Source organism: Panthera uncia, chromosome X (assembly GCF_023721935.1).
Source record: "Panthera uncia isolate 11264 chromosome X, Puncia_PCG_1.0, whole genome shotgun sequence".
NCBI classification, from domain to species: Eukaryota; Metazoa; Chordata; class Mammalia; order Carnivora; family Felidae; genus Panthera; species Panthera uncia.
In genome coordinates, this window is record NC_064817.1 from 12516260 (window position 1) to 12532073 (window position 15814).

Genomic DNA, 15814 nt, shown 5'->3' on the forward strand with positions numbered 1-15814 from the left:
TGGGGGTGGGGGTGATGAGGAGTAGAGGCTGTGGCTGCAAGATTGGGATGGGATTGAATGAGGTGGCGTAGAGGCAAGTCACGAGCACATCGGTGCTCTGAGTGTGAGAAGAAAGAAGCAGGTCAGCAAGTGGGCCTCACGCAGTACTGTCTCAGCCACTCTGGTTTTCTTACCTAGTGCTTGTCCCAGGGAAGTGGCCTACGTGACAGGTCGGGCCGTGGGGGGCTCTTTCAGGGTCATTTGGCCTGGTGGGGGGTTGGTTTTTATGTTGTTTTGCTTTGTTTTAGTGGAGCCTGGGCCATTTTTTTTCCTTCCTTAACTTGGAATCTTTCCCCTCTCCCCTTATCTGATAGCTGTGACTCTGTCCCCTGCAAAGTGCCCCTGTGTGTACTTCAGCATAATGCCACTCCACGTTTAGTTCTTGCCGTTTTTTCTTCTCCACATCTTGCAGTCAAACCAGTGGGCTGACGAGCCACTGAAGAGAGCCACACGGCTGTTCTCCCAAGTGGCTAGAGCTGAGCAGCCACCGACGATGCCCTCTTCCCTGGGCTGCGGCGAAAGCACGCTACGGTGCTACTTGCCTGTTTCAGGTTATACGGCAAACACCACACTGGTTTTGGTTTTGGTTTTGGTTTTGGTTTTGTTTTGGATCGTGGGTTGTGAGCTTTCAAATACCCTTGTTCTTCAGGGCAATTAAAAGTTAAAAAAAAATGTCAAAAATTAAAAAGATACAAAAGGGTGTAGAGTGAAAAGTGTCCCTCCCGTCCCCTCCACTGGCCATCCAGTTCCCTATCCCAGAGGCAGCGAATATGACAAATTTCTTTTGTATCATTCTAGGATGATTTTATGCATATGCAAGTGAATATAGGTGTTCTTATGTAATTATATATAACAGGTACAAAACATGGAGTTGCACCTTCTTGCATGTATGGTAGCATACAGTATACATCTGTTATGCACTTGCATGTTTTACTTAGTGATGAGCTTTAGTAGCATTCTATAGCAGTACATAAAGTACTCCTTTTTGGTTTTTTTAAATGCATAGTATTGTATAGTGTGCGTCTTCCATAAATCATTTATGGATCAGCTTATTTTTTTTTAAATTAAAAAAAAATTTTATTCTTGAGAGAGAGAGAGTCAGAGCACGAATGGGGTAGGAGCAGAGAGAGAGGGAGACACAGAATCTGAAGCAGGCTCCAGGCTCCAAGCTGTCAGCACAGAGCACGATGTGGTGCTTAAACTCACAAACCATGAGATCGTGACCGGAGCCAAAGGTGGACACTTAACTGACTGAGCCACGATCAGCTCCTTCTGATCAACATCTGGAGCTTGCAGTCAGACTTGCAATACATGTTTGCAATACATAGGGCCAGTTCTTAGAAATGGAATAATTGAGTGAAATGTCTACACATTTTTATTTTTTATAGAGATTTTCAAATTGGAGACTACCAATTCACACATTTACCACCAATATACAAAAATGTTTATTTTCCCATACCCATGCTAACACAATGTGCTAAAAATCTGATGCATCTTTGCCAGTCTGGTGAAAAATGGGTAAAAAATGAGATCTCACTGTACTTGTAATTAACATTTCTCTTTATTAGTGAAGTGGAGTATCTTACGTTTATGAGTCATTTGTGTTTCCTTTTCAGTGAATTGCTTCATATCGTATGCCCCTTTTTTGAGTTATCGGTGTGTTCTTTACTGGTTTGTCATTCCTACCAGTCTGAAACCAGAAGCTGGTGTCTTCCTTTGGGCGAGTGAGAGGCTGCAGTGTATGTGGAAAATTGCTTCTTGCGTGGTTGAGGGGAGGTCTGGGCACCGAAGGCCCTTGTAGGAGGTTGGGGACCCCAGCTTCTCTTGGTTCTGGAGCACCTTAGGCCCTCCAGCAACAGGAGTTTCTTGTTTATAATCTTTAGGGCAGAAAGTAGAATTACTTAGTTTATGGGTAAACATTAGGCTAGGAAAATCTTCTGTTGTTCGGGATGTTGAATGGTAATATATTGTGTGTGTGTTGACCTCTTGCCATTGCTAAATTGGCTAAATTCTCTTCCTCTGGCTGAAATAGGAGGGCTTGAGGGAAGAGAGGGAGGAGGAGGAAGAGGGTGGGAAAGAGTGTATGTGTGTTCGCCTTTCTGTATAACAGGAAGAACTGGTTTGATAAATTTTACAGGAATGTAAGTGCCTTATTCTTGACATCTTGTTTTATCAGACACATTCCACATTTGATTTCAAACCCTAGCTGGAGATTTGCCATGTCCCAAGGGGTGAAAAAGTTTGATGTGTTCTACTTCACTGAGTCTCCCTAGGACCCCCTAGATACCCGATTAGTCACTATTATCGCAAAGAGGTCCTGTTTTTCATCTCATCAAGCCTCCTTCCTTCTTATTTCCTTCACCCACTTCTAATTCTTTTTCAGATTTTCTAGGCCTTATTTTTTAAACCTTTAATTTCAATTGGTACTGAAATTTACTTTTTTTAGCCTAAATTTTTTTTAGCTGTCTCTTATTATATTCTTTAGGTGCTCGCCATCTACCTATGCTTCTTAACAATTAAAGTGATAGTAGTTGCTCGGTTTCTTTGCTGGGAGGCACTTCTACATGAAAAATGTTTTGTGTTACAAGATGAGAATAGTAAAGAGATACTGGATCATTGAAAGAGGTGATTCCAGGGTATGAGAACAGGGCACGTGACATTGAAACTGAAGGATGTTTATGGGAAAAGGAAAATTCAGTAAATAGTAGGATTCATTGGGGTGCTGCCTTAAGGCCTTGCAGAAGCAATGCTTGGAGACAGGGTGGACAGAGGGTAAAAATGATAGACCTGGTATTTTAGCTTCCATATAGTGCTCAACAGGTCAGCTAGACTAGATGAAAGTAAATGAGCACATTTTATTTGTGGGGTCAGCATTGCTTTTCCCCGCAGATATGGGCATCATGGTATCCAGAACTTTCCTGGTAGTAGCTAGGGCCCACATTGATTTGGTAGACAGGAGCACCTCTGATTTACCCTCTCAGATGTAAACAACCAATTGAACTCGTGGTCCCAGATAGTAGCTTTTAAAGCTGGAAAGGAGAGGGGTGTTTGTTTCTGGCATATTCTCCAGGACCCCTTCGTCTCAGTTAGTATATACTAGGGTGTAAATACGGAAGGCTTATTTACAGTGGCACCATTTCTGCCCCGGGCCCTTTGCTATTCCCCCAATCTCAGGTGAGCAGCTGGTGTCGTCCCCCTAGTTGCCTATCTCAATGAGTGTCTCTACCAAACCGAGTGTTTATTTGGTCCTGAAGCCATGCTGGCCCCTTCCCTTGTGTGTGTCATTCCAGTTCTCCCAACAGTCTTGCAAGGTAGACTACTTGCAAGATTATGTCCTGTACTCGTCCACTCAGTAATACTAAGTGGCTTATGTGGGTCAGGCACCATGCCAGGGGTACCCCGCAGACTACAAACATGGTCCCTGCTCTCAGGGGACTTGCAGTCAAGCAGGGCAGATGGATGTGAATCAAATGGTCCCGCCACTGCACGTATAATGGGCGTTGCCTAGAGGCAAGGGAGGACTTCCTGGCATGTGACGGAGAAATCCCACCTAGGGCTAGGAAGTGAGGGAAGGCTTCCCCAAAGAAGTGCTGCTTGAGCTGAGCTGTGAAGGGTGACAAGGAGGTAACCAGGCTAAGGGAGGATGGTGCCGGGAGGTGTGGAGAGGGGCTCCTGGCTGAGTGGGAAGCCTCTAGGCTAAGGTCGTGCGTTTCTTCCTTATGGACAGCAGAGTCTACTCTGGCTAGCTTAGGCAAATAGGGGTTTCTAATAAGGGAGTGGAAAGCCTACCAGATCTTTGGAAGGGCTGAAGATTCCGACTCTGTTCTGAGCATGCAGGAACAATTCCTCAAACTGCACAGCAGGACTGGATGGCTGGACGGCTGAGGGAGCTTTGCCTTTCTCACCGTCAGGAAGCTGCAGACCTGGGCAGTTGCTGCCATAGCTTTTAGCTGCAGCTCCACGCTGAGTCTGACCCAGGCCCGCCAAGTGAATGCTTTGTTCCCTGCCTGTTTGACCACGTGACTTGTTTTGAATTAGCCTTCCATGGGCATGTTTAGTGGAACCTAAGTCCCATCTGTAATTCTAACAGCAAAGGTATTTGGATAATGTACTTTTACCTAGCCAGTGTCTGCAGTGCATAGCTTTGCTAAGAGGAGATGGTGTGGGCATTGAGTGAGCCAGTCCACCGTGTATACAGCCCACCGAGGAGATACAGTCCAAGACCCAGAAGAAAGAAGGCCAGTGTGGCCAGAGCCTGGAGTGGGAGGGAGATGAGGCTGGTGGGTAGGCGGAGCCCTGTGAGCCATGCCACTATCTTTTAGGTGGGGAGCTGAAGGTTCAGAAATTAAGTGGCCCACGTCTCATGGTGAGTAAGTGACCATCCCAGATTTGAGCCCAAGTCTTTCTTCCTCCAGAATCTGCACTCTTTTTGCACCTCCAATCTGTAGCCTCATTGTCTAAAGCAGTCCTTGAATTGAGCCCTAGATCTTGGGACATCTGTTTCCCATCTGACCTCAGACTGCCTTGAGTATTAAGGGAGGACATAGTGGAGGAGGTAGGTGTCCTTGACCTAACTGGATTGGGCCTAACTGGACCTAACAAGGATTGGGCTGGGCACGTTAATGCACTGGTACTGAAGTCCGCAGCCTTGTCAAAGTGTCCTCTTACTGCTGATTTTTCACTTTCTCCTGGCCTTCTCCAAAGAGCAAAATCCCAAGGAAAAATGGCCTTCTGGAACAGCAGATCTTGGCTCCTGATGGAAGAATTGGAGACCGTGATTATTCATAAGCATTTCTTAGGTTAATCAAAAATAGTGTTACTGCCACATACTAAAATCACAGTGAAATAAATGATTGAATACCTGTATTGTATGGCTATCTACAGGATTCTTTCCTGATGTGAAAACATGCCAGATGCTTATAGGCATGTCAGAAATAAGACGGTGCTCTCTCTGTATAATTAATAGCTTATGGGCCAAAATCTACAACTAAACTAGATAATGGGAGGGACATGTAAGTATAGGATATTCATATCCCATGCTCAGATCCTCAGTCTGCAGAATTGCTGCATTGATTTTTGGCATTGCAGTGAGCATGTTCCTTTATTTTATTTTTTTCCTCATGGTGAGTATACTCTTTAATTCCCATCACCTATTTCACCCACACCTATACCCACCTTCTCTCTGGTAACCATCAGTTAGTTCTCTATAGTTAAGACTCTATTTCTTGGTTTGTCTTTATTTTTGTTTTCCTTTGCTTGTTTGTTTTGTTTCTTAAATTCCACATGTGAGCATGCCTGGGTGGCTCTGTTGGTCAAGTGTACAACTCTTGGTTTTAGCTCAGGTCATGATCTCACAGTTCATGGGTTCAAGACCTGCATCGGGCTCTACACTGTGTGGAGCCTGCTTGGGATTCTCTCTGTCCCTCCCCCGCTTGCACTCTCTTAAAATAAATAAACGTTAAAAAAAATCTAGAAATTCCACATATGAGTGAGATTACATGGTATTTGTTTTTCTCTGACTGACTTAATTTGTTTTGCATTATACTCTTTAGCTCTATCCATGTTGTTGTAGATGGCAAGATTTCATTCCTTTAAAAAAACTTTTTTTACGTTTATTCATTTTTGAGAGAGTGCAAGCAGGAGAGGGGCAGAGAGAGAGGAAGACAGAGAATCTGAAGCAGGCTCCAGGCTCTCAGCTGTCAGCACAGAGCCCAATGCAGGGCTTGAACCCACGAACCATGAGATCATGACCTGAGCTGAAGTTGGATGCTTAACTGACTGAGCCGCACAGGTGCCCCTCATTCCTTTTTATGGCTGAGCAATATTCCATTGTTTGCATACACACATATGTACACACACACACACACACACACACACACACACACACCACATCTTTTCCCATTCACGTATTGATGGACACTCAGGCTGCTTTGATAATTTGGCTATTATCAGTAACACTGTGATAAACATAGGGATGCATGTATCATTTTGAATTAGTGTTTTTGTATTTTGGGGGGTAAATACCCAGTAGTGTGATTTCTTGGTTGTAGGGTAGTTCTATTTTTAATTTTTTTGAGGAACCTCCATACTGTTTTCCACAGTGACTGTGCTAGTTTGCATTCTCACCAACAGTGCAGGAGGGTTCCTTTTTTCTCCACATCCTCTCCAACTCTTGTTTTTTGTCTTCTTGATTTTAGTCATTCTGACAGGTGTGAGGTGATATCTCATTGTGGTTTTGATTTGTATTTCCCAGATGATGAGTGATGTTGAACATCTTATCATGTGTCTGTTGGCCATCTGGATGTCTTCTTTGGAGAAATGTCTTTTCTATTCATGTCTTCTGCCCATTTTTTAATTGAGTTATTTGTTCTTTGGGTTTTGAGTTGTAGAAGTTCTTTATATATTTTGAACATTAACCCCTCATTGAATATATCATTTGCAAATATTTTCTCCCATTCTGTAGGTTGCCTTTTGGTTTTGTTGATGGTTTCCTTTGCTGTGCAGAAACTTTTTATTTTGATGTAGTCATGGTAGTTTACTTTTGCTTTTATTTCCCTTGCCTCAGGAGACCTGTCTAGAAAAATACTACTGTGGCTGCTGTCAGAGAAGTTACTGCCTGTGTTCTGTTCTAGGATTTTTGTGGTTTCAGGTCTCACGTTTTAAGTCTTGAATCCATTTTGAGTTTGTTTTTGTGTATGGTGAAAGAAAATGGTTGAGTTTCATTCTTTTGCATGTAGCTGTCCGGTTTTTTCAACACCATTTGTTGAGGAGACTGTCTGTCTTTTTCCCATTGTATATTCATTCCTCCTTTGTAAAAGACTAATTGACCATCTAATTACGGGTTTATTTCTGGATTTTCTATTCTATTCCATTGATCATTTGTCTATGTTTATGTTATTACCATACTGTTTTACTTATTCCTGCTTTGTAATATAACTTGAAGTCTGGAATTATGATACCTCCAGTTTTCTTTTTCGAGATTGCTTTGACTAGTCAGGGTCTTTGTGGCTCCATACAAATTTTAGGATTGTTTTTTTGTAGCTCTGCAGAAAATGCTGTTGGCATTTCGATAGGGATTGCATTAAATCTGTAGGTTGCTTTGGGTAGTATAGACATTTTAGCAGTATTTGTTCTTCCCATGAGCATGGAATATTTTTCCATTTCTTTGCATCATCTTGAATTTCTTTTGTCAGTGTTTTATAGTTTTCAGAGTAGTGAGGTTGATTTTTAAAATGTTTATTATTTTTGAGAGAGAGTGAGTGAGTACTAGTGGGGGAGGGGCAGAGAGAGAGGGAGATAGGATCTGAAGCAGGCTCCACACTGACAGCAGGGAGCCCGATGTGGGGCTTGAACTCATGAACTGTGAGATCTTGACCTGAACTGAGGTTGGATGCTCAACCGACCGAGCCACCCAGCGCCCCCCATAAGGGTGTTTCTTAAAAGGAAATGGTATGTTGTTACAGGATAGATGGATAAGACAGGGAGAGCCATAGGGCTTGCTGATTAAGAAAGAGTACAGACAACTTTGCTCATGTTCTGGCTTTACCATTTTTATATATATGTGTGATCTTGGTAAGTCACTTCCCTTCCCTAATCCTCAGTTTCCTGTTCTGCAATATGGAAATAACAGAATCCACTTCACAGGGTTTTGTGAAGATGAAAACAGGTCACATGTATTGGATGCTTATAATGCCTGGCACCTAATTAGCAAAGCACTATGTCTATGGTGATTACTTTTAAAATTTAGTTTATCTTAATAAGCAGCAACTCTGTGTTGCTCATTAGATTCAGATTCCTACACTTTAGCAATCAACCTCCTAAGCTGTTGAAATTAGATCCCTGAGCGAGTTTTGCATCTTTATGGATTTATTTCCATGAAGAAACTGATAAGGTTAAATTGCTCTGTTAGGATTTAATTTTAACTAACGTCTCTATAGGCAGAACCAGAAGTTATTTATTGCAACTTCCTGTGAATCTATAACTATCTCAAAAGAAAAAGAAAAAAAGAGAATTTTTTTCCTTCTCATTTCATAGGTCAGGGAGAGGGCCCAGCCTTTACACTGTTAGGTGACATTATTTGGTAAATGCATATAAAGTTCGGCTCTCATCATCATAGGAGAGAGAGAGCTCAGGTTAACCTTTCTGTCTCTGGATTGGAATTGACCATTTGTCCAGTTACTTGTTCACTCATTGAATAGACATTTATTGAGCATAGGTACTTTTCTAGGTGCTGGCGATATAGCAGTGATCAGAATAGACCAATTTTCCCACTCTCATCGACCTTTTATTATAGTGAGAGCGGGGTGGGAGACAGAATATAAATAGGATTGTAGGGTATCATACAGGGGAACCGGTTGAATGTTCGAAACAAAATTGTTGAGTTCCATCTCCTTTACTTTGTGCCTCATTTAATAGTTTTCCCACAGCTTTACCCTACCTCTCTCTTCTTTTTACTCTGTACATCTTCCCTGGGAGCCTCCTTCAAACCCACAAAAGATAAATTCCTATTAACCAGACATAGAAAGATGGCTGCATCCACACTCTTGCTGTCCCTATAGGTCATCTACGGGGACAAGTTATAAAGTTGTGTGGGCTCAGAATTGTCTCCTGTCTTTAGGTGGTCAGATTACAAAACAAAGCCTCATCCTTCCATCGTCAGTGCAGGAATGGCTGTGCCACTGAGACGGGGCAGGCCTGCCTTTTCTCTGGGCCTTGCTTGAAGGATAGTTCAACTAACAGCTGCTATGCAAATATGCCCCACATTTTAATGATTTCAGTGCGTTGGTGTATTTCTCACTCCTCTAACAGATTGGTAGGCAGCTTTCTTCCCCATGGTGATTCAGGCAGCAGTGCTCCTTCTGTCCTTTCGCTGTGCCATCCCCCATGCAGCGGCCCTTGTGGACTAGCATAGAGTGCCACAGGGTGCTAACCGTATGTGGAAATGGCGCAGGTCACTGGTGCTCACATTGCATTGGCTAGAAGTCAGTCACGTGGCTGCAGCTCACTGCAGGGGGTGTGGTAGAACATGTCATTGTGGGGTGGGCAACCACAGCCACTCACTGATACTTCTGTACCAGGCCTCGTGTGGTGTAAATGATCCCACCTATCAGCGTGGCTGTCATTTGCCTCTCTGACTCTTCTTTTGCCTCAGCCCCGTGGCTGATCAGTGGCCGTGGTCTTTCCTTAGGCAGATCAGTATTCACTCGGGCTATCGTCTGGTCTCACCAGCCTGTTAGCCATTGTTTCTCATTAGGGGTGATTGAGTGATTGAGTCTTCTCACATCTTTGCTCATGAAATCGTGTTTTGATCAGTGGTTGCACTATGGGTGAGGTGTTCTCACATATTCACTGTGGGCTTTGTATGAGCTTTTGCTACTCCAGATGGTTTGTTTACCGAGGTACCAGAAGGACACTGGCATGAGATCATTGCATCCTCAGGTGAAAAATGGCTGGACTCTTGGGCAGCACTTACAGGATGCCTCCAGGGTGAGATTATATTCTAAACAGAAATGTTATGTGGTTGAAACAATATACACGCCCTTTGTAAATTCTCCCTGTAATGCCTCCTTGCCATTCATGTTATTCAACTGTGCTTGATTTTTAAGATACTTCAGGGGTAAATGTCACCTTTTGGGATTTTATTAATAGTATTACTTTTTAATGAGTCTTTTGAAGTCTCTTTCATTATAAACAGCCTGTTTTCCCCGGAGATAATAACTTGTAGTGCCAAATATTTGCATTTCACTTGAAACAAAACTAAGGGTTTGAATGTTTTAAATACAAGCAAATCTAATTCTCCTGTGTCTAGAGAAACTGCATAATGGACCATATGTATGTGGCTTAAGCAGACAGATGTGGAAGGTTTCTCTCTCCTTTTATTTTTTCTTAAAAACGCTGGCAGAGCTCAAAATTGGCACCAACTCGCAAATATCTCCACCCAGCCAACAGAACCGCTGGAGTTGAACTGGGAGAGGCCTCCTAGGGTGCGTGCATGAGTGGAGCTTTGCCTGGTTCTGGCTTCTGCTTGGGAGCCCGAGGCTCCGTAGCTTATCCACCCCCATTTCTCCGTGCCTCCAGCCTTTGCAGTTCGACATTCTCTCTTAGGTGGCTGACTTCTCAGACCTTTGTCAAGTTGTGCCCATTGTTTCACTTGACTTGTGGGTTCATTTGGAGATGTTGCGTGCAGATATCTGGGTCCTGCAGCAAGATGGCCCTCGAGCCGCTGACAGAGGGGTCCTTAGCTGCCATCTCACTGCTGGAGTGGGCCTTCCTCTGGTCATGGCCGTATGGCTTTTTCCTCCCTGACTCCTCTCATCCTCTCCCTAACTCTGGCTCATCTTGACCTCTGGCCAGGGTTGCTCATGTGGCCTTAACTTGTCTTCCTGCCTTTAGTGTTTCCCCTTCCATTCTCCTCACTGAAGTGATCTTTCTGTAACTGACATCTGATTATTTCATTGCCCTGTTTAATACTTACCTGTGGCTTCCTATTGCCTTCTAGATACAGTCTGTACCTCTCAACCTGGGCCTTCATGATCTGGGCCTTGCTTGCTGTCTGGAGCACCTTGAGGCAACTCCACTAACATCCGCTTTGTACCAGCAATCTTTTCTCTCTACATGTAGCCCACTGAGCTAATTTCAGAAGATGGCCATCTTCTCTCACTTTTTGGAGTTTTGACAAATGCTATTCCTTTTGTTTGTCTTGCCCTGCTTGTTCTATGGCCTGGCTTCTCAAACTTGAGTGTGCTTCATATCATCTAGAGGGCTTGTTACACCACAGATTCCTGGGTCCCACTCTGGAACTTTATGATTCACCAGATGTAGGGTAGAGCCCAAGGTTCTCTGTTTCTAGTAAGTCCTCAGGTGATGTTGATGTGGGTGGTCTGGAGACTGTACTTTGAGTAGAAAAGTTCTAGACTACCCTTCACTGTTTTTGAGATTGCCTGTTTGTCTTTCTCCCTGGTTAAACTCTAGCCTTCCTTGAAAAAAAAGAATCTGTTGGCCCAACAGGATAGCCAGAATCTCTAGTGTCTGAAATATACTTAATGATCAGCAGGTATCTGTTGAATGAATGAATGAGTAGATCACCTCCTGCAGCAAAGTTCAAATCATTTTGCTTCTTGTAGATCAGCTTTCTTTTAGACTGTTTCAGCCTAAGAATATGTGGAATGCCATCTACCCCTTCCGTATACCTTCACCTGTCCCTGAAGCACTCACTTAATGGATATGGAACGTGAGAACTCCCCGTAGAGATCAGAGACCATGGACGAACTACAGGAAGATAGACATGGACTTCTTTTGATAGATCTGAAACTTTAAGTATGAAATAGACTCCTAGGTTTTCTTTCATTAAGCACAGCACAGAGTAGTATTTCTGCACCTCTTTTAATATAAGACATAGACCTGAACTTACTAGAGTGCATCAGTCAGTGGATCTCACACTGCTCTTTGGTATCTGTGATGTACCTGCTAATGACTGTACATAGAATAAAGGAGTACATGATACGGTTGTGGTCCTCCAGGTTGAAACCCGAGTGATGATATTCAAGAGCACTTGAAGTGTTCACACTGTGTGGCACTTACAAGAATTCATATTTTTAAAGATGGCTAATTACTTGGTTTATTAAATCAGTTAAAACCATGCAGTGGGAAGCAAGGGGAAAGAGAATGGGGGTAGGTGAACACATTTAGTGCAAGCCAGGAGGAGGGCCACACTGTGTTCTGCACGGGTTATACAGTGTTCATATGCCCTCTCTCTTTGTTGTGAGGCCTTCTTGGTTTGAGGGAGCAGGAACTCTCCTTGCCCGCTTAAGTCTTCTTGAACTGGAGGAGGGTTGGAGTTCTCACGAATCTAAGAAATGAGAGACAGGGAGTGGCCCACTGGTCCTGAGGAGTGGGAGTTCTTGGTTATTTGTGCTTGTTTTGCCATTAACAGGACTTGCCCTAGTCTCCTTGAGTTTTCTTCACTATCCGCTTATCTTTTGGCTGCCAACCGCCATCCTCACCTCCTTTTCTTTTTCGTACTTCTCTACCTCACGGGTTCTGCTTCTGCTGGTTCTGGCTGTCACTGTGCCTCATGGCCTCTCTGTATCTGCTCAGGGTCTGCTTTCTGTGCTTGTTGATCTTCATATTTCTTATCCACACCCCCAGTAATGAGCATACGGCTGAAGTTTTCCTTGCTGGAGTAGAGCTTTCTATGCAACAGCATCCCAGAGGCCAGAAACTGTGTGCCCACCCCTGCTTCCTTGGACTCAGTTGGGCAAGAGCAGGTGTGAGCTGGGTGTCATGGTGCACACATAACCGCCAGGCCCGCCTTTGTGTCAGAGCTGGGGGATGGGCAGTTCCGTCTGCAGTAGCTGTGGGCCTGGCAGGTACATTGGCGGGCCCTTGGGGGCACTGGGACTTGAGTAATAGGCTCAGAGGCTGGGGATAATAGGCTGAGATCAGAGAAAGGATGGGCTGGGAAGAAGGTACACATCTGACCTACGAAGAGTGAGCAGATGCCTGCTGAGAGTGAGCAAGGAGGAGGAGGAATTGTAAGGACCCTGAAGGCTGCGTGGAGGAGGTACATTTTTTAAATTAGGCAACAAGTCGTCTCTGTATGCTTTTGAGCAGAGGAATCATCACTTCTCCTGTCTGTTCCTGCTTCCTGCTGGCAGAATAGACTTGACACCTGCTAAGAGGCTACTGATGCCAGTCAGGAGTGAGATAATGTGGGAGAGGAAATAGAGTGAGCAGGTGGTCCTGGGATTGGAGAAAGAACAAACGTGGGCTCACATAACAACAACTGGATACGGCAGCTTCAGTTCCAGGTGGAAAGGAGTGTATGGTAGGGAAATAGTAGCTTCTGTGTCAGAATCAAGGAATGCAGCGGCCAACACCCAGCACAGAGATTTCTGTGCCTTCCTTTGCAGGGTGGCAGTGGGTAGAGCTCTCCAACCGTGTCCTGCCGGGTTCGTGAACCATCTCTGTCCGCTTAATTGTTCACTCGTAAACATCTGGTCTTGTGTCCGGTCCGTGCCCAGCTTTTTAGATAGATAGCTTTACTCCAGCTGTTTCTTTCAGTGCTACCCAGAAGGGCAGCGTTCCCGGGAGCTCTACACATTATAATTTGGCCAGGAACCCAATCCGTTGCATGCCGACGCCCTCTACCTTGGGTTTTGCCCCTGGAACCTGGTCATATGGGCATGTTCAGAAAGTGCTAGTGTGGAGCACTTGAATTTGGTGGGAGTGTTTTGGAAAATTGTGTGGTCCCCTGGGTGCTTAGACTGAATTGTGGCCTTTCTTGCTTTATTTATATTATTACCAGGATGTTAGGGGTTTCTGAAAACAATTTGGAAGCAGCCCAATTTAGAAAAGTCCTGATATGGAGTAGGCTGATTTTGAACAATAGATAAAGTGGAGGGCAGTTACTTGCTGACTGCAGTAATGCATTGATGCTGATGGAAAATAATGAAGGATATGCGTTCATCCCTTGAGTTCTTTGAGTCTTCATTCCTTCATCTGGCAAAAGGATAATAATACCTGCTATGTCTACCTTTCAAAGGTTTTGAGATGCTCAGATGAGATAGGTGTGTATAGTCCTTGGTAAATTCGAAAGCATTCTATGAATTTAAGGTATTAACTAATGATCAGTGGCTTCGGGGGGCATTTAAAAATGGTTTGATTTACATTTAGTGGAAATTCACCTGTTAAATGAAAACTTTAAAGATGACATCTCAAGGTTATATCACAGCTCAACATTTTATAATCTCATTTCCTCTCTGAGAGGCCCCAGAGGAGAGGAGAGCTGGGTGTCCCTGGGAAGAATTACTTGCTGGGGTGGGGGTGTGTGTGTTGGGGTGGGAGGAAGGGTGCAGAGATGGTTGGATGTCTTTTCTAGGGATAGTGAGTAGAATGCTCTCCTGATGATTAATTTCTTGATAGTGTGTTCAGAAGCAGGCGGCTTTATTAGCAGTAATATCTCTTCTTTCCTAGTCTGCTTTTGTCCTTAAGGCTCACGTTGCTCGTGTTCACCTCTTGGTTCCATGGAGGTGGCCCTTGGCAAGTAGCTCCTTAGCCTTAGGGTGGGTGGGAAGGATGGAACCACTTGTGCTTCTTTCCTCATTGCCTCTTACAGTCTTGTGTTCTCCTGAACTACTTTTCCGGTTGTCGGTATCCTTAAATCCTCAAATTTGCCTTGAGTGCCCCCTAGTGGCAGGTCGGATGCACCCCTGGTTGTGTCATCCTGTTTGCTGTGGTCAGGAGCGGTTGTTCTCTACCTAGTTCCGTTTCGGAGCATTATTCCCAGTTCACAAATGTAGAGCGAGAGGTTCTGTGATCCTCACTTGCCACTCGAGTAGGACCTGCGGAGGTGGCATTGGAATTGGACCTTTGGATTCCCAGATTTATACAGCGGGAATGCCTCAGAAAAAAGATGACGTGGTTATAGCTTTTGTAGATTTTTAAAAATGGCTTAAAAAGAATCTAGATTATTTTGCTGTCTACTCAGCTAATCTGAAAGGGTAAAAATGTGGTGAATATTTGAAGGTAAGAATGATCATCCTTTTGGGGCACCTGGGTGGCTCGTCGGTGAAGCGTCAGACTTCATTCGGCTCAGGTCATGATCTCACAGCTCGTGGGTTCGAGCCCCACATCGGGCTCTGTGCTGACAGCTCAGAGCCTGGAGCCTGCTTCAGATCCTGTGTCTCCCTCTCTCTCTGCCCCTCCCCCACTCACACTCTGTGTCTCGCTGTCAAAAAATAAATAAAACATTAAAAAAAATTAAAAAGAAAAGAATGATCATCCTTTTTACTCTCTCTTCATCACATTGGAAAAACTTTTGTCCCTCACCAAGTACTCAGTATTTCATGCTCAGTCCTGTTAACAACTTTGAGGTGTACAAAGAAATGTATAAAGCATGCTGTCTGCCCCTCAGAAGTTTATGTTCTCATTATGTCCTAGTTACAAGGTGTTTATTCTCTTGAGGAAAAAATAAGTATAATGCGTAACTTTTACTGACGTTTAATATTTCTACTTCATCTCGCTAAAGACAAATTCTCTGAACATTTGCATATTTATTTTTTATAAAGTCCTTTTCCGTGGAGAGAGAACCGCAGGATAACAACAGTAATTACCCAGATGAACCCTGGAGGATAACAGAAGAACAGCGCGAGTACTATGTCAATCAGTTCCGATCCCTTCAGCCTGACCCGAGCTCCTTCATTTCAGGTAATGGAGTCTGATGGGTGAAGACCTGGGTCCCAGATCATTGTCTTACACACCTAACAGTACACATCTTGAGAAAGAGTCCACACAAAACGAATGTGACAGCCTTTTGTGATTCCAGTTTGTTTTCCTCTAAGATTGAATTTCTTATCAACTATAAGCCATGCAGAAAAATACTTGGCAATGACATTTAGAAAGTTACATTTCTGGGGCGCCTGGGTGGCGCAGTCGGTTAAGCGTCCGACTTCAGCCAGGTCACGATCTCGAGGTCCGTGAGTTCGAGCCCCGCGTCAGGCTCTGGGCTGATGGCTCGGAGCCTGGAGCCTGTTTCCGATTCTGTGTCTCCCTCTCTCTCTGCCCCTCCCCCGTTCATGCTCTGTCTCTCTCTGTCCCAAAAATAAATAAAAAACGTTGAAAAAAAAATTTAAAAAAAAAAAAAAGAAAGTTACATTTCTGTTTCGAAGAGGTTAAATGGAATTTGGGGGAACCTGGTCTAGACCTGTGCCTTATTAGCTGGGGCACTTCTTGAAATGATGGACTGTGGCACCAAGGTGACACCTTTAATTGCTTC

The 15814-nt window shown here is 44.1% G+C and overlaps 1 protein-coding gene across 6 annotated transcripts in view; it reads left to right on the forward strand.

Moving 5' to 3' along the window:
* The window catches only part of REPS2 (RALBP1 associated Eps domain containing 2), a 213469-nt gene that overhangs the window by 83357 nt on the left and 114298 nt on the right, over positions 1-15814 (forward strand). For all 6 annotated transcript variants that reach the window (XR_007460453.1, XM_049643524.1, XM_049643519.1 and 3 more), the window contains exon 6: positions 15108-15246. Coding sequence is in view for 5 of the 6 variants with exons in the window: in XM_049643524.1 (XP_049499481.1) it covers positions 15108-15246 (139 nt within the window). In the remaining variant the exon portion in view is untranslated. The remainder of the gene's footprint in view (positions 1-15107; positions 15247-15814) is intronic.